Below are 19,087 nucleotides of genomic sequence, written 5' to 3'. Positions count from 1 at the left end.
TGTACACCTAGTGTCTCTACAAGGTGTATAAAGATTTGCTCATTTAGAACTTACTCTTCTAACATTGGACTGAAAAGGCAATATTCTCATTGATAAATCTGAGAGCAGAAGCAATGTTTACAAAGTGTTTGGTCTGGGGAAAGATGCCACAGAAAAGGAAAATAAAATTATTAAAATATACTGGAAGAGCAAAATTAATCCCGTGGATAGATAACAGTGTCAGTGCCGCTGCATATATCTTTCCATGCCTCTTAGGATAGCATTAAATTCAGAAATGGAAATTTATAGCCTCTTCCTTCCAAACTTGAATATTTATGGCAAGTGTATCCAATTCCACCCTGAATCACTTCTTTAGATTCTATTAAAAATCATAACTTCCCAACTGAATCCTTAGAAATAACTAGATTTTTCACCTCTTTCATGTTGAGTTTGAAGGCTCTGGATAGCCTTTGCAGAGTTGCTAGGGACTGTGGCTCCTGGTGATCCTGGGTAACTGAAAAAGTTAAACAGAAAACAGCTGTCTGGACACCCTAGGTGTCTCATGTTTTGTCATAGTCAGGAGTATGCAGGGGGAGAGGAAGGGAGAAATTGTGTAAAAAGCCATCTACTGGGAAAAGAATGTTTGATTTGGATCACAGGATGTGAGACTGGAGAACATATTGCATAACTTTATGGCTTGTCCTTATTTGCAGTGATTCAGTATCCGGCACTGCTCATCCCACTTCCAAAAATGGTGTTGAAAAGTTAGAGTATTCAGAGGTGATGGGAGTAAGTGAGGAATGGAAAGAAAACACCTTTTTGTTTTACAGCAAATAGCAAAGACTAGGTCTGGAGGTCATGATACAGGCTGTTGCAGATTACTGGTTCTCTGTTCTCCCCCATTATCCAAGGGGCATTTGCTAGGTCAAATCCCCTTTATCGCCAGAGGCTCATCTTCTCCAGGCCAAGTTTAAGATCATGACAATCCTTTCTCAGTAGTATTTACATTACAGATGCCTAACAAGGCACATACAGCTCCTAGTGTGGAAGATAAAAGATGAGACAGGTGCAATGATGCGGAGGGAGAGCTACCTCTCATCCCAACCATTTCTACAGTCCTCTGCTGAGACTCACCCCTGATGGAAGAATCCCTACAGCCTCTTTAGAGCACTGTTCAGAAGTATTTCTCTCTACCCCAAAGCAGGCATTCTGGGACAGTCTTCCCTATCGGGATTATTTCATTATTTTATGTGCTCACTTCTGCCTACCCCTTGAAAACAAGCATCATCCAAACCCATAGGTCATCATCCCAAAACAACCCTTTTCCCTGCCCCTCCCCTGTACTGATATGGGATAAGATGACCCAAGACATGACCAGTCCTTTGGCATCATGACCCTGAAAAGGCTGCAGCTCTGGGACAGAGTCCTGTTCCTCCCACCATCCTGTTCTCTTTGAACTCTTACTGTGTTGTTTGGTTGATGGAGAGGTTTCTGTTGGTGGGTTTTTGTTTGGTTTGGTTTTTGGTGGGGTCTTTTTGTGTTTTTTTTTTTTTTTGGGGGGGGGGGGAGAGGGGTGTGTGTCGTTGTTTTAAGGGATTCATAATCAACACCCAGATAAAAAAGTATGATGTAAATACCAGGCTTGTTAGGAGTTCAGGGAGCCGCTCATCCAACTTTAATATGTATCCAAACCTTGTTATTTGAACAATAAAACGGGAGCGGGTGAACAGACCGCAGTGGTGCTGGAGTCAGACCGACCTCATTCATGGCTTTCTCTGTGCAGGGTGAAAGGCTTTATGTTTACTTTCCTCCCTCCCCTTCAATTCGCTTTATTTTTGCGATGGATTAAGACAAGCCTGGAGTAAGGAGAACTCCTCCCACCCGACTGCACCGAGAAGCAACCTCTTTGCTCCCGTAAATGCACTGAGCCTCACGCTGCCCGGAAAAAAACGATGTATTCATTGTGAAAAAAATCCCGCCGGAGCTCCGCCGCGAGCACCGGGAACCACGCACCCGGCACTTGAGCCCGGGCGCTGGGGACCAGACTCTTCTTTTAGGGGCATTTATTGCATTGTTCTTATTGTTGCTATTATTGTTATTAAAAATAATTAGTTAATATCTCACCCTCAACAGCAAGGATAGTCCCCCGACAAGCTGGACCCGAGCTAGCGCTCAGGCAGCAGGTGACGCCGCGATCTGCACAGCGCTGGTGTATACTAGTGAACACTGGTGCAGCGGGCTGCCCCTAGAGCTCTCACGACAGAGCTCAGCAGGGATGCGGAAGGACGTCTCACCTTGTTTACCCCCGTGCGCGGCAGCCGGCGGGGGGGAGGTGGCCGAGGCGGGGCGGGGCGCGGTGGGGCCGGGCCAGGGCGGGCGGCGACGGGGCAGTCAGCCTGCGCGCTGGGCACAGTGCGGGCGTGCGGCGGCCGGCAGCGAGCCACGGAGTCAGCCAGCCTCCCCGCCACGTAAGTAGCTATTAATACGCCAGGGGCAGACGATGCCTTACTAAAGGGGAGCGGCGCGGCCATCCTTTTCCTCCTACTTGTCCTACCCTTAAGGGAAAAAAAAAAAAAGCCTCAAAATTTGCTGCTTGCGTTTTAATTTTTTTAACAAATCCAATTTATTCCTTACCCCCAGCTTTTGGCTTATTGGCCCCTGCAGCAAGAAGTCAGCTCCCTTCTCGCCGTGTTGTTTTTTCTTTTCTTTGTGCATGAACTACATTAAAACGTCGTGAAGGCAGCAAGCCCCCAACCAAAAAATCTAGAGGTGCGGTGGAAACGTGAAAGCCTTCCTCTTCCCTCGCTTGCACTTTTTGTTCTGTCGAAGCGGCCACGACAACGACAGCACGTTTCTCTCCGTTGGTACGGAGCGGTGCGCGCCGCCCCGCGTTCCGCTTCTGTTCCCCGTGCCTGTGCGGCTGCCACCGGTGCGCGGCTCCATCCTCCGGGGTGGCTCTGCCGAGCCTCCCGTCGCTCTGCCACTGCCGCTGCCCGCTCCAACTTAAATGCTCGCTCGCTATTTCGCGGGGCATTTTCGGAGCGCCCCGGGCGCCAGCGGCGAGGCTCACACGCCATCCGCAGCCGGGCCGCGGCAGCGCGGCTTTGCTTCGCCGTAGGAGAGCGATAGGACGAACCCCGCTGCGCGCAGCGCGTTACCTAACCTTTTGTTTTCGCTCTCGCTGCGCGCCCCCGCTGGAGCGGCGGCCGCCGAGGCCCGGCCGCGCTGCCCCGCAGCCCCGTCGCCGCCGCCCCCCACCCCGGCACCGGGCGCCGCTGCCCCGCCGCCGTCGCGCTCTTCCGCGCCGCTCCGCGCCCGGCCGCCGGCGGGAACAAAGGGGCGCGAGCTGAGCGCTCTCTTTCTGTGCCCAGGACGCGGCGCTGAGGCTGGTCGGCCGCCGCGCTCCCGGCCCCCCCCCCCCCCCCCCCCCCCCCCCCCCCCCGCCACACAAAGGCAGCCGCAGCCGGACGGGCGAGGGACCGCACTCCACGCCAGGGCTCCGGTACAGCGTCTCGGCTGGTTTTCTTCATACTCATGAACATACAAAGGTCAACCCCTATCACGATAGCACGATATGGGAGACTGCGGAATAAAACCCAGGATTTTGAGGAGCTCTCGTCCATACGGTCCATAGAGCCAAGTCAGAGTTTTAGCCCGAATCTAGGCTCGCCGAGCCCGCCGGAGACCCCGAACTTGTCGCATTGCGTTTCTTGCATCGGGAAATACTTATTGTTGGAGCCTCTCGAGGGATACCACGTTTTCCGAGCCGTACATCTGCACAGTGGCGAGGAGCTGGTTTGCAAGGTAATACCTCTCCTCCTTGTTCTCCCCCTGGGTTAGCCTGCTGGCGCGGTGGGTTCCCGTGTCATGCAGGAGGGCCGAACACTGTCCTGTAGTTCAGTTATTAAACAGTTGAGAAACAAAAGGCAAGAAGACAGGAATAAAGGCACATCCTGTAACTTTTCCCTCTCTAGACAATGGCCACGTTATAGCGGTGGCCCGGCGCCAGTTCTGCCTCTTACTGGGAGATATTGTTCTGGAAAGAGCCGTTCTTTAGGTCTTAACGTGAATTCAGATCAGGAGAAAGCCTCATCTTCCCCACTCTCACTTTTCAAAATGGTGTAGGGAATCCCCAGTTAATTTTAAGGTGCTGGAACCTGCTGTCTTCCTCGATTTTTCCTGTCCCTTTTTCTGTGAGCTGGGTCATGAAAAGGATGGAGAAGCGGGAGGGGGGAGATTGCCATCATCTTTGTCTTAAAACGGTTATAAAAACATACATTGAATTAATCAGCCTGTGCTCCCTCTCTGTGGAGGTTGTTTGCAAACAGCATCCTCCCCCATTACACAACTGAGCAAGAATAAAACCTGCACACCTACGGTTTTTAGAAGAGCAGACAAAATAGATATCCCACTCTTTGTAGCCAGCCTGCTTTTCTCTGTCTCCTCCCAATTTGCTCTTACTAATCAAAGGTGAGCTGTGGGGGGAAAAAAAACAAAACCACATGTGTGCACTTATGTGAAGGTATGTTTCTCTTTTCCGGCTCAGGGAATATTTTTCTTTGTTCCAAAATTGTGATTCTCATTGTTTGTGGTGACCCAGACAGACTCATGCCCAACAAACTGAGGCAGTACTCCTTAATAGTTTTTATATCTATGTATCCAACTGAAACCTTGCAACACACGCTGCAGTATTTGTATTGTTCCCAAAATATACAGTTGATCCATTTGGCTGTTTTGAGCAAATCTGTGATGTTGAACTAACTGCAAAAGTAAATGTAATACAGCCTATTTGTGTTCCAGGGATTAATGATAATATTGTTGACTGTTTCATGTTTTCTCACACTTGATTTGTAAAAAGTTGTAGACTAGGTTCACAGTATCACAGTATAACTAAGGTTGGAAGAGACCTCAAGGATCATCGAGTCCAACCTATCAACACAGACCTCATGACTAGACCATGGCACCAAGTGCCACGTCCAATCTCCTCTTGAACGCCTCCAGGGACGGTGACTCCACCACCTCCCTGGGCAGCCCATTCCAATGACGAATGACTTGCTCAGTGAAGAACTTCCTCCTCACCTCAAGTCTAAAACTCCCCTGGCGCAGCTTGAGACTGTGTCCCCTTGTTCTGGTACTGGTTGCCTGGGAGAAGAGACCAACCCCTTCCCGGCCACAACCACCTTTCAGGCAGTTGTAAAAGGCAAAGAGGTCACCCCTGAGCCTCCTCTTCTCCAGGCTAAGCAATCCCAGCTCCGTCAGCCTCTCCTCATAGGGCTTGTGCTCAAGGCCTCTCACCAGCCTTGTTGCCCTTCTCTGGACACGTTCAAGTGTTTTTGATGTCCTTAAACTGAGGGGCCCAGAACTGGACACAGTACTCAAGGTGCGGCCTAACCAATGCAGAGTACAGGGGCACAATGACTTCCCTGCTCCTGCTGGCCACACTATTCCTAATGCAGGCCAGGATGCCATTGGCCTTCTTGGCCACCTGAGCACATTGCTGGCTCATGTTCAGGCAGCTGTCGATCAGTACCCCCAGGTCCCTCTCTGTTTGGGAGCTCTCCAGCCACTCTGACCCCAGGCACTTGGCACCCGCACTTGGACTCGTTAAATGCCATTCCATTGGATTCTGCCCATCTGTCCAGTCTGTCGAGGTCCCTCTGCAGAGCCTTTCCACCCTCTAACTGACTAACATCTACTCCTAACTTGGTGTCACCTGCAAACTTGCTGATGACTGACTCAATGCCCTCATCCAGATCATCAATGAAGATGTTAAAGAGGACGGGGCCCAGCACTGATCCCTGGGGGACGCCACTGGTGACTGGCCGCCAGCTGGATGTGGCACCATTCACCACCACTCTCTGGGCTCGCCCCTCCAGCCAGTTCCTAACCCAGCACAGAGTGTTATAGCAGAGAAGTGAAAATAATTACTGCTGTTTGCTATTTGTAAAAATGCTTACAGATTGAGTTGTAAGACCTGATGTTAAGAGGCAATTTACAACTTTGTGTGATTATTTAGGGGCTGGGGGGGAAAGGGCCCTTGACTTTGCAAAGGACTGATACTGCATGCTGAATCGACTGCTTTGTTTCTAAACTGAAACTGAACCTGAGAATTTCTGGACTGAAAGCCCTGCTTGGTGCAGTAATACAGTGCTGCACTCTAGGACAGTGGCATATTTTCCTGAAATAAACAGATCCCACAAAGCTGCTGCTCTGCATGAAATTATAGGTGAACTTGCATAGCAAATAGTAAAGCAGGGTTGCTGCTCCTCTTTGTTTCCTGTTTGGTTTGCAGAATTAAGGTACTGTATTGATAACAGTATGAACAGCAGAACTGCAGCTCACAGAATGGACTTTTTCTTTCCTCCTTCCATTTAAGTTGAATGGTTTTGAGCTGATTCTGACATTTGAATAGCACCATTTTTTCCATATGTGCAAGGCACTACTTCTAGCTCCAAAAATATGATCTTAGCCCGAATTACTAGCTTGTGAATACACAGTTGTCAGTCCTGAACTCGTCTTAATTTAGTGCGTGCTTTAAAATGCCTGCAGTATCATGTCTACTATTTGTCAAGTAGCCTTCCGGCTCAGAGACCTGTTATCTGGTGTCTTATTGAAAATGCTCTTAGAGATTGCTTGCAGAAGCATTAGTTTGGGTAACAGACACATACTGATGATTCTCAAGATTGATTTGGCTGCACCCACTGCCTGTACAGATGCCGTTATTTGCTTCAAGGCTCTGTGGCATCCAAACAATGGTAACTTCTCACTTCCAATTCCCTGCAAGAACTAAATCAAACTGCAGCTTATTGGACATGTGCTGAATTGAGGCCAGGGATCTTAAAGGCTGGGATACAAAGAAGCCCTTTATAAAAGGTATTCTAGACTGTAGCAGTATGATAGCACTTCTCATCTCTCTCTTTTCAAACACAGCATTGGTACATATCCAGATCTACTTATTTACCATAGTCTGAGAAGTACAGTGTGTAACTAATATATATCAGGATAATCTGATTAGGAGAGAATTCTGGAAAGGATTTTTTTTTTTTTTCACATGAAGGTTTGAGCTACATGAATGTTCCTGTTTAAATTTTATTTTCCAGCAGCTGCTTGGCAATAGACCCATTCACTTACAGTGTAGTAGTTACGAGTTTTGAGATCCAAATGTCAATGAATTCTCCTCTAGAATGAATTACACACGAGGGATTTTAGCAATGCCCCCTTCCCACCCGGGTTCTGCTTCCCTGGTGCACAATGTCACCAGAATGCCTCAGTGCTAATCTACCCCCCATAAAATGTGTTGGATCTCTTTGGCAGCCTGCCATTAAGGTTGTTTTAGCTTGTGCTGGAGTATGGCAGCACAGATATAGAGTAGGGGAAGAAAGAGGTATGTGAGGAGGGGGTGTCTCAGTTTCTTGGCATTTGAGTCCTTTTCTGTAGAAGGAATTTGTTAGGATTGTACTCTGAAGCATTAAATGACTCAGGTTTGAAGCCTCAGGTAAATGTTGATTGAACCGGCTCTCTCAGTTTTGAAAGCTTTTTAAGGCTTCAAAGAAAGCAGAGAGAGATTTGCTTTTGGAGAAGATGAAATTTCCTACTAATGGAATGAAAAAAAAAATTGCAATTTAAACCAGTCAGTTAGAGACTTACACAAGTTCTTAATGTTTATTTTCAGTTTCAATAAGATGACTACCTTAAATTATCTTTTCTAAACTAACAGAGCACCCAAGGATAAGTTATATATTAATTGACTTTTTATGCTAGTGGAAATGCTAATCCCTTTCTTTGTAGCACATCTGGACCAGGTATAATTAAAAATCACTCCCATTAATGCTTTGCTTGTATCTTCTTTTAGCACACTGATTTATGTTATTCTCAATGAAGTATTTTTCTTGTAATGTGGGCATTTCTCAATTCACTCAAATACTGATTCATTCGTCATCACTAGATTATAGTAACTTTTATATTTGGGTTTCCTAGCAGCCTTTTTAATTACATAGAATTACATAGAACAAACCAGGTTGCAAGAGACCTTCAAGATCATTGCGATCAACCCATCAAGCAATGCAACCCACCTAAACAACTAACCCATAGCACCAAGCACCCCATCAAGTCTCCTCCTGAAAACCTCCAATGACGGCGACTCCACCACCTCCTTGGGCAGCCCATTCCATAGCGCAATCACTCTCTCTGTATAGAACTTCTTCCTAACATCCAACCTAAACCTCCCCTGGCGCAGCCTAAGACTGTGTCCTCTTGTTCTGGTACTGGCTGCCTGGGAGAAGAGACCAACATCCACCTGTCTACAACCTCCCTTCAGGTAGTTGTAGAGAGTGATAAGGTCACCCCTGAGTCTCCTCTTCTCCAGGCTAAGCAACCCCAGCTCCCTCAGCCTCTCCTCATAGGGCTTGTGTTCCAAACCCCTCACCAACTTTGTTGCTCTTCTCTGGACGCGTTCCAGCAAGTCAACATCCTTCCTAAACTGAAGGGCCCAGAACTGGACATAGTACTCGATGTGCGGCCTAACCAGTGCAGTGTACAGGGGCAGAATGACTTCCCTGCTCCTGCTGGACACACTGTTCTTGATGCAGGCCAGGATGCCATTGGCCCTCTTGGCTGCCTGGGCACACTGCAGGCTCATGTTCAGCCTACCATCGACCAGTACCCCAAGGTCCCTCTCTACCTGGCCGCTCTCCAGCGACTCTGACCCCAGCCTGTAGCTCTGCATGGGGTTGTTGTGGCCAATGTGCAGAACCCGGCATTTGGATGTGTTAAATCTCATGCCGTTGGATTCTGCCCATCTGTCCAGCCTGTCGAGATCCCTCTGCAGAGCCTCTCTACCCTCCAGCAGATCAACTCTTGATCCCAGCTTGGTGTCGTCAGCAAATTTACTGATGATGGACTCAATGCCCTCATCCAGATCATCAATAAAGATGTTAAAGAGCACAGGGCCCAGCACTGATCCTTGGGGCACACCACTAGTGACTGGCTGCCAGCTGGATGTGGCACCATTCACCACCACTCTCTGAGCTCGGCCCTCCAGCCAGTTCCTAACCCATTGCAGTGTGCTCCCGTCCAAGCCATGGCCTGACAGCTTGGCCAGCAGTTTGTTATGGAGGACGGTGTCAAAGGCCTTGCTGAGGTCCAGGTAGACCACATCCACAGGCCTCCCCATATCCACCAGGTGGGTCACCTGATCATAGAAGGAGATCAGGTTGGTCAGGCAGGACTTGCCCTTTCTAAATCTATGCTGGCTAGGCCTGATCCCTTGGCCATCCTCTAAGTGCTGTGTGATTGCACTCAGGATGACCTGTTCCATAATCTTGCCTGGCACTGAGGTCAGGCTGACAGGCCTATAATTCCCTGGCTCATCCAACCGGCCCTTCTTATGGATGGGTACAACATTGGCCAGCTTCCAGTCTTCTGGGACCTCTCCAGTGAGCCAGGACTGCTGAAAAATGATGGATAGTGGCTTGGCCAGCTCATCTGCCATCTCTCTCAGCACCCTAGGATGGATCCCATCTGGTCCCATGGACTTGTGGGGATCCAAGCCGCTGAGGAGAGTTCCATCCACCTCCTCATGGAACATAGGGAAATTGTGCAGCTCCCTGGCTCCTTCTGCCAGCTGTGCAGGCCAGCTGTCAGGAAGACATTCTGTCCTTCTAGTAAAAATTGAGGCAAAGAAGATGTTAAGTACCTGTGCCTTTTCCCATCCTTTGATACAACATTTCCCTCCATGTCAACCAAGGAGTGGAGGTTGTCCTTGCCCTTCCTCTTGCTATTAATATATTTATAGAAGGACTTTTTGTTTTCCTTCACAGCAGAGGCCAGTTTAAGCTCCAAATGTGCTTTTGCCTCCCTAATTTTCTTCCTGCATGATTTGGCAACATCCTTAAACATTCCGTGGGTTGCCTCCCCTTTCTTCCAAAGGTGATACACCCTCTTTTTTTCCCTTAGTTCTATTAAAAGTTCATTAACCATCCAGGCTGGCCGTCTGCCCCGGCAGCTCATCTTCCGGCACATTGGCACAGCCTGTTCCTGCACCTTCACCAATTCTTCCTTGAAGCAGGTCCAGCTTTCCTGGACCCCTTTGTTTTTAAGGGCTTTATCCCAAGGAACCCTCTGAATTAGTTCCTTGAGTAACCTGAAGTCTGCCCTCCGGAAGTCCAGAGTGGAAGTCTTCTTGCTACCCCTCTTAGCTTGACCGAATACTGAAAATTCAATTATCTCGTGGTCACTGGCCCCTAAACACCTTCCGACCACCACATCACCCACCAGCCCTTCCCTCTTGGTGAAGAGGAGGTCAAGCATAACCTTACCCCTGGTAGGCTCTTGCAGCACCTGGGATAAGAAGCTGTCCTCCATGCATTCTAAGAACCTCCTAGACTGTCTCCTCTCTGCTGTGTTGAGATCCCAGCAGATGTCAGGCAGGTTGAAGTCGCCCATGAGAACAAGGTCCGGAGATTTTGAGACAGCCTTAAGCTGACTATAGAGTGCTTCATCAACATCTTCTTCCTGGTTGGGTGGTCCTTAACAGACTCCAACCAGGATGTCTGCCCTGCCGGTCTTCCCTCTAATTCTTACCCACAAGCACTCAACCCGATCGTCCCTAATCTCCATCTCAATGGCATCTAGTGCTTCCCTGATGTACAGGGCCACCCCTCCACCCCTTCTTCCTTGCCTGTCTCTCCTGAAGAGCCTGTAGCCGTCAATTTCGGCGCTCCAGTCATGTGAGTCGTCCCACCACATCTCTGTGATGGCAACTACATCATAACTTTCCTGCTGCAACACGGCTTCCAGCTCCTCTTGTTTGTTGCCCATGCTTCGTGCATTAGTGTACATGCACTGCAGCCGGGCTGCTGGTTTCTCCTCTGACTCTAGCTTATCGCCCCCAGACGCTTGCCTGAGGGGTCTAATTTCAGCCCCTTCCCCCTTCAAAACTAGTTTAAGGCCCTGTCAATGAGACCTGCCAATTCCCTTCCCAGGATCTTTTTACCTTTGGGGGACAGGCCATTCTCACATGCTGTGACCTTTCCCCTCCTCTGGGACAGATGTACTCCATCTGTTGCCAGCTGACCTGGTGCAGTAGAAAGTTTTCCCTTGTTAACTATAGCTGCTGACCTGTTCCTTATGGTATTACCTCCTGCAACTAAGGGTATTGATGAAAAAATTATTTGTTCACCTGACCCCTCAACCACGTATCCCAGGGCCCCGAAGTAATTTTTGATAGCCCTGGGAGTTCTGGTTGCAATATCATCATTCCCTAACTGCATAACTAGTAAGGGATAGTAGTCAGAGGGCTGCACCAGGCTAGGCAGCCTTCTGGTAACATCATTAACTTGGGCTCCTGGCAGACAACAGAGTTCCCTATGAGATGGGTCTGGCCGACATATGGGGTCCTCCGTTCCCCTCAGAAGGGAATCACCAATAACAATTACCCTCCTCTTTTTTTTGAGGGAGTAGGTCCTGATGCCAGGGGAAGGCTGTTTAACCTTAGGCTGCTTAGCCTCAGGGAGAACCCCAGATGGTGTGTCCTCTGGCATCAGGATCACCTCACCCTCGATCTCCAGTGCCTCATACCTGTTTTCCAAGAGTAGCGGGGAAGGTGAGGGGAGGCAAGGTGGTTTTACTTTGTGTCTTTTGAGAGGAACATGCGTCCATTCCCCTCTGCTTTTTGGATAACCAGCCTCTGCTGGGGGATCCTGCAGAGCCTGCTTACTCTGATTCATCTCTTTCCTCCTCTGGTTCATCTCTTTCCTTCTTTGGTTCATCTCTTTCCTCCTCTGGTTCATCTCTTTCCTACATGCCTTACATTTCTGAGTCTAGCAACCTCATCCTTCAGTCTGGCCACCAGATTAAGCAGATAGTCAATCTGCTCACGCCTTATGCAAGAGTTGCCCCCACTACCCTGCATCTCAAGAGCCAGGCTCCAGCATTCTCTACAGCCAGATACCTGGACAGCTACCTGCTTGTGTTCTACCTGAGTCTGGGTCGACACTGATTTTTTTAGGGAGATTTTGCTGCGAGTTACAACCATGCCTGTCTCTGGCCACAGCACCTACTGCACACACACAAAAAACCACCAAAAATTAGGAAAAGTGTGGCAGCGTGTGAGAGCACGAGAGAGTACAAACAAATACGGGCTTCCCGCTGAACAGAGCCCCCACGAGCTGCAGCAAACCATTTTAAAAATAAGCCGCTCCCGCCGCTGCTCTTAAGAGCTCATTCATCAGATCAGTGATAACATACTTGCTGGTAAAGGGACACTTTTAGTGGAGCACTCGATTGAAATGCAGAGTCCAGGGTGGGTTTTGTCTATCCTTTGCCTTTTGGAGGATGTTTGTCTGCGCTCCAACAGTTTCCTGGGTTGTCCTTCTGATCTTGTAAACAGCCGTTGTAAAACTGAGACTTTGAAAGTGAAAGTGACTTTGCTGTTTGTCAGAGATTGAAGAGAGGCAGGGAGTAAATATGAATAGCGCTAGATGATATTTTAAACTTGTAAATCCTTAAAGCTTTAATAGGTTAATAAAATTAAAATAGAGAAGCATGTGGATCAGTGTGGATTTAATGTGACAGCTTGTTGCAATACAAAACTATTGGCCATGTTCTCTGTGAGATTATTTGGATGGAAAACAGAAGATAAACATGTTTCCTTCAAAGTAATGCTCCTCTATGTTGCTGATCTTCAGAGCTTAATTTTAAGTGTGGCCAGCTTTTAGCAAATGAAACTATTCTTCCTACAAGTTTAAGACTAGCCTTTCCTGTCAAGGTTACCCATATGTTCTGCGTGGGGTTGTGTAGTCTGTTTTGTCTTGTCCTCAGTGCCCTGAGCTTGTGACATCCTGTTTACATCAATGCAGCTTTGGTAGCAGCATAAATTGTACTTAGATGGATCTGCTAACAGAATTAGATGTACTATAACTTCACTGTCCTTCATATTGCTAACCTTGGCTTTACTTCGTTATTCCTACAGGTGTTTGATATTGGCTGCTACCAGGAGTTATTAGCACCATGTTTTTGTCTGCCTGCACATAAAAATATCAACCAAATTACTGAAATAATTCTTGGGGAGACAAAAGCATATGTGTTCTTTGAAAGGAGCTATGGGGACATGCATTCATTTGTTCGTACCTGCAAGAAGCTTAAAGAAGAGGAGGCAGCCAAACTCTTCTATCAAATAGCTTCCGCTGTTGCACACTGCCATGATGGTGGTCTGGTACTGCGAGATCTCAAGCTGCGAAAGTTTATTTTCAAGGATGAAGAAAGGTAAGAGTCTCCCTTACTTTACAGGTGGGGGTCCCTGAGGTCAGATGTTCAGAATTACAGGATGCTGTACCCTTTGTTGTCACCATACCATTCATTTGTAGTACACAAGGTGTAACGCCTTTTCTTCTGAAACCTGATCATGGAATGGATGTGCCACTTTCCCTTCTTGCTTGGGCTTTGGAGTAAAGTAAGTATAGAGTACTGTTTGTGTTTGTGCCTGGCCCCTGCGTCTCCATCTGGAAGAGCACCCTCATTCTGAAGGAGATGTCATCTGCTGGAGGAAGGCTCTGCTGAGATGTCTGGTGTTAAGAGCTCAGCTGCCATAAATACTACTAGTGTTAGAAAAAGAAAGGAGAAAACGATCCAGTATGTTAAGGAGGGAAATGGCTCATTTCAGTGAGGAGACATCAAGACAAGAACAGCCAAGTGGTTAATGCTGATATAGGTTGGAGGGAAAGGGCCACCGGTGCTTTGGAGGACTGGTCTGATTACAGCTTCTTGTTTTGTGTGCTGTGTGAGTCTGGAAGCTGCTTCTGAGAGTATTATGTGGTCACTAATTGTACTGAGACAAAAACTGCCTTGCAGAGTGGGTGCCTGTTTTTAGTATCAGAGCTGTTGTGGTATTTGGGCAACTACTTTTTTTTTTTTTTTTCTTTTTAGAAAAAAAACACAGCCCGGCTGTGGTTTTCTTTCATTTTTTTTCTCCCTTCACTTACGGGGGGGAGAAGGCTGAGGCCTTCCCCTCAACCCTCGACACATCTCCTCTCAATAACTGGGTGGTAAATGATTTGGGGAAAGACTGCGGGAAGGCAGGGAAAAATAGAATGCTGGATACTCTGGGTATAATGTTTGAAGTGCTGTGTCTGATACTGAGCTATAAATATACTGTTCTACCTGTGGAAATTTCATATCTCTTTCCTTGTGGTTGCCAGTTTTCATTATATTACATCATGTATTCACTTGCAACTTCCACATAAGGCACCAGAATAGTAATCACTGCTAGTGTAATGTCAGGGCTTTCACTGAGGGATTAAAATGAAGAAGAATAATTAAAAAAAGAGATTAGATAGGGGCAGAGCTTGCCTATGTGCTTCTTCATTTCATGGTAGAAGATGGGAAGATGGCTTTCCTTTCTAGTTAAATCCTCTAAATTGTCCCAAAGCTTGTTCAAACTGTTTCAGAGTGAAATGGATGTTCTGGAGAGCTTTGTTAAAAATAACCAGTGCGTATCAATTCCATTTGGGGCTGTTAGGGGAAGTTAAAACCAACAGCCAAAGCACAGAAGTTTTCTGCAGGCTCAGTAAGTGCATGATCTGAGAATTAGAAAAAAATAATACAGTATTCAGTCAGGAAAGAGTCAGCATATCTTGTTTTGTAAAATAAGCTTCTTTTAGTCTCTTTATAAACTGAAAAAGAAAAAACTTACTTTCACTCCTTAATTCAGGTAATTCTCTACAAAGCAAATAGCTCTCATTTATTTTTTTCTGCTGCAGCCCCAATATATATGGTTACCCTTTCCTCTTCTTCAAATGACAAAGTCTAAAATTTAACTAGATTAATAACCATTCAGAGAGATACAACTCCAATAGATGTAAATCACACTTTCACAACTATTACTCCAAGTGTAATAATTAAACACCATTATAGCCCCTCTGAAACAGATAGGGAAACTTTTACAGAATGGTTGGGGTAGAGATTGTTTTCTGTTGTAGCTGATAATGTCCCAATGTTAAAATGGATTTTTTAATTTTTTTTTTCCTGAGGATATATGTAAACTTTTGTGGCTTTGTATGAAATACAGAACTTGGAAAAACTGCTCCAAGTGAGGGCAGCATGAGTTCAGAGCAGTGTAGTGGGAGCAGACGTGGGCCCATGCTGCATACTTTTGAACTCTTATCCTGCCTCTTACTAGGAACTGAATGCAACGTGAGGCACGGGGCCAAATCCTTTAGCCACCCACTAAGAATGGTGTGTACTATAATAGTGTTTGCTTTTATGAAAGTTTTTAATGTAACTGTCATCTGCAAAATCACACAGTTACTCACTTTTGAACAGTGTCTTCCATTTATACAATAATCCACTTTAAAGGCCAGATAGGACTTCCTGGTTATTTTTAAGATAATTGTAATGCAGTTTTCTTCTAAATGTAATGTTGATTTGTAAGTGGAGAGGTATTGTAATCCTTTGTCTGCTAAATAAACAGAGATGAAATAATGTGAGAGAGAAATAGAACCAAACAGTGACTGTCTCTTTCTGCTCATCAGACTGTAATCACTCATTACTCTTAATCTCCTGCTATATTTAGGCCAAAAAGTCTTCCTGGACCTTCCAGGTTCATGGAGGTGTTTGTGTGTTGCTTGCACCCCTCTGAGCTCAGGTTGCCTGAAGGCTGCTGATGCTGATGAGGATACTGAGCAATCTACGTTTCAGAAGCTGCCTTTAGCAGCAAAGACTAGAAGATGTATGCTGTGTGATCTATTGCTCTTTGATACTGGTAATGAACCAAGGAGGAAGAAAAGAAGTGAAAATTATGTGTGAACTGTGGTGCTGTGTGTTGCCTATTCTTAAATGGAGTTCTTCCTTAGTAGTCCTTTTTCTAACTGTTTCTTCAGGTCTGATTTTCTGCAGTTCACCATTAGTGCCTACAGCTTTAAAACTTTCTCTTCTTGAAGATTCTCACAGCTTTTATTTGGGTAGAAGAAAAGATGGGAAATCAGTGTGCAGGCAACACATGATGGAAAACTCACTTCTTTTATATTTATTTATTTATTATTGATCAGATACTTGTCTATGCTTAGTTGAGCGCTGACAGACTATAGGAGCCCAAGAGAATATGAATGATATATGGAAGCAGTTCCACTCATTTTAAAAAAGAAAATCAATTACAGCATTTTCTAGTACGGAGTCCTTCCATTGACCCTAATGATATCCCGCAACTTCAATACGAAATCAGAGCTCCTGGAGTTTTGCAGAATGATACATTCTACATTGAAACTCTTGCTACTCTGTTCCCATTATCAAAATTACAGATGGACTTTGCAAAGGTTCAGGCTCCTGATCTAATACCATCATGAGTTCTCTTTGCTTCTACTGATGTCACTGCTAAGAATGCTTGTTATTTGGATGTTGGAAACTGCAATGCCTTGGGATGCCTGTAATGAGCCAAGAGGTAAGAAGGTAGAAAAAAGCAATGTGGGAGGCTGGTAGTGCTGAGCATTTTGTAGAGGTCCTAATCTTACTAGTGCCATTTTCTTGATGTGCTAAATCAAAGGTAGCATCTGAGGGTGTGTTACCTTTTTACTACCACGTGTGTGAATAGATCAGTACTTAAAATGAAATCCAACATTCCACAGTGGAAACAAAATCATTTTGTTCATGTTTAAAGATACTTTACCGATAGCTTCCTTTAATCCTGAGCTCCAAAATTTTTGAATATATGGTAAATTACATTTTATCAAAGTTATCTGTGCTGTTGCCAAGCACCGTGGGTCTTTCATCTCTTGCATAAAGGAAGGTTGGGAAGTTTGCTTTTTGGGGGAGGCATGTCTGTGATTCTATTTGTAAACTATAGGTGAAATAGCCAGTCTTGTGTTAAAATTTCAGAGTTAAGCTCCTTAAAAATGCAGTTGATCTTGGTGAAGCAGAATTTCTAAGACATTACAGCATGACTGGAAATGTTTTGAAAGACTGGGTTAGCAAGCAGCAGCACACTTATTAAATGAAGGCAGTGACTTTAAGAGCACTGAACATATGAAAAACACTGACTTGTCATGCTGGACTTTCTAAAGTACCTTTAAGATTCTTGAATACTCTAGAAATTGAGACCTTAAATTTCTAAATATCAGTAATTTTTTTCTTGCCCTGGATGTTAAGCCAGATCAATGTTGATGTTGCGGGACTCTTGCTCTTGATTATTTTTGCTGTGTTCATGTCCTAATACTAGGCTCTTGGGCAGAGTGACTACCCTTCTAGGTGGTGTCCCATATTGATGTTGCAAATGTGCAGGGCTTTTTGGCTTGGCACTATACACATTATGTAGCTAATAAAGCTGTTCATCAGTCTGATATATAGCAGATGCTCTGAGAAAGAGCCACCTCAAAGATCTCAGAATTAAATCAAACATTTCTGTGTTGGTTGTTACAGTGATTTGCCTCATATAAGAATGTTTCTGCTGTCAGGGAATTATTAATTTCTTCAGTGCATGTTTAAGCCTTTAATTATATTAAAATATTAGCTGTCGTAATATTTGAAGCTTAAAGGCCTCGTACATTTATCACACTCATTGAAGGGAAAATGAAAATATTTTTGGTATTTAGATACTGTAATTTTCCTGTGTTCTTTGAATAAATATGAGGCAGGTGAGATTCAATAAAAATAAATAGAATTTGACACTTTTTGTTCTGTGCCATGGGAATGCAGTCAACGCAGTACACTCTTTAGAAAGCCTGTGTTAGCATAACATACTTATTCGATGCTCTTAGAATGGTTTTATTTCTTTTTTTCCCCCTCTAGAATATCTTATGTTTAAGTGGATGGTGCTTTGTGGTGACATAATTGTGTTGTTTGCAAACCTAGTGATACAAGCCTGATCCCACAGTAAAAAACAGAATGCATATATTGACCTTCTATCAAGTAGATCTTTCATTTTCTTGTTGAAAGTAATAAGTTTCCTCCCCAGCATTTGTCAAATTGTAATGGGATCAGCTGCTTTTTCTCTATGGTGTTAGAACTTAATGTTTTACTTAAAAATTGTTAGAGAACAGGTAAGTTAATGCTTTCCCTAAGTCCTAAAGTAGAATTAAACCAAGCAAAATAGGAGTGCTCTTTAAATACAAGACCATTTAGGTGTAAAGCCAGTCTTCATCTGTTTTGTCATTTAAGTAATTCACATTTCCCTGAATGGAGCCACAAGTCTAAAGAGCATAAGTTTTTCAATAGTGGAGAATCATAGGTTGAATGTCAACTCAGAAATTAGGATTTTTTGAATATATGGAGGTAGGCGAATTGCTTCACAGGCAGCAAATTTCTGCTGTTAGAGTTGAGGATGAAACAGTTGCACAACTGTTTTCCACAAAAAGGTTTGTGCTGTCTTTTGTTTTCATGTGGTTTGGTTACTAAGCCTCTGTTTTCTCCCAGTATTTCTGGGAGCAATGCATTTTGTATTTGTTGGGTATGCTGTACCCTTCCCAGTGGGGTGTGGGAGACTATCTGCAGATGTCAAACATCATACTAGGCCTGTGAAGTGCATAAATCTCCCCCTGAGGGCATGGAGGTTAAATGCTATGCCTAAGGTCATGAATGAAAGCAAAAGCTGGGGAAAAGTTGGCTGCTGGGTGGCCTGAGATGAAAGCTTGAGCTTCAGTGCACCTTGAGTCAGCTCAGTGAGACCATGAGAGGCAAGAGCCTTTCCTGTAGAGCCAAGCTCTAGAGTTTGCAGGTGGTTTTACCATTGGACTGTCCTGTCTCCTGGTATTTGGCTTATAGTTGGACCTGTATCTTTTCTTCTTTACTCTCTCTTCAGTTGTTTTCCCATTGCAGCCTCATCTATTAGATCTGCTGAAGGATAGTGTTGAGGAGCCGTTCTATGCCATGCTTGGAACAGGAAGGAGAGCCCTGCTTGGAGGCCTGTGTGTGGCCTCTCCAGCAATGCTGTCAGACTTTCTGAGGGGTGCCTCTGGCTGACCGCTGTGTTATGTATTGGTTGTAAGGTCAGGCATGATTGGTATGGTTGGGTCATGAGATGCCAGTTGTGGGACTGATCTCTCCAATGTTAGGTGCTTTACAATCCCAGGAAGTAGGTGTCTCTTGAGACATCTTACATTAAAAGTTCAACAGCTGGTTATTT

At 45.5% G+C, this 19,087-nt stretch overlaps 1 protein-coding gene across 1 annotated transcript in view; it reads left to right on the top strand.

The window, feature by feature from the left end:
- Positions 1 to 3,417: 3,417 nt before the first annotated feature.
- TRIB2 (tribbles pseudokinase 2) overlaps positions 3,418 to 19,087 on the top strand; it is a 35,578-nt gene continuing 19,908 nt past the window's right edge. Inside the window, exons 1-2 of the mRNA XM_068143016.1 lie at positions 3,418 to 3,783; positions 12,950 to 13,242. Of these exons, the coding sequence (XP_067999117.1) occupies positions 3,514 to 3,783; positions 12,950 to 13,242 (563 nt within the window). The 5' untranslated portion in view covers positions 3,418 to 3,513. The remainder of the gene's footprint in view (positions 3,784 to 12,949; positions 13,243 to 19,087) is intronic.

This window comes from Melanerpes formicivorus, unplaced genomic scaffold, assembly GCF_026170545.1.
Source record: "Melanerpes formicivorus ecotype bairdi unplaced genomic scaffold, bMelFor1.0.p_v2 SCAF_9, whole genome shotgun sequence".
Classification (NCBI taxonomy): Eukaryota; Metazoa; Chordata; class Aves; order Piciformes; family Picidae; genus Melanerpes; species Melanerpes formicivorus.
This window is presented reverse-complemented; position numbering and strand designations above follow the sequence as displayed.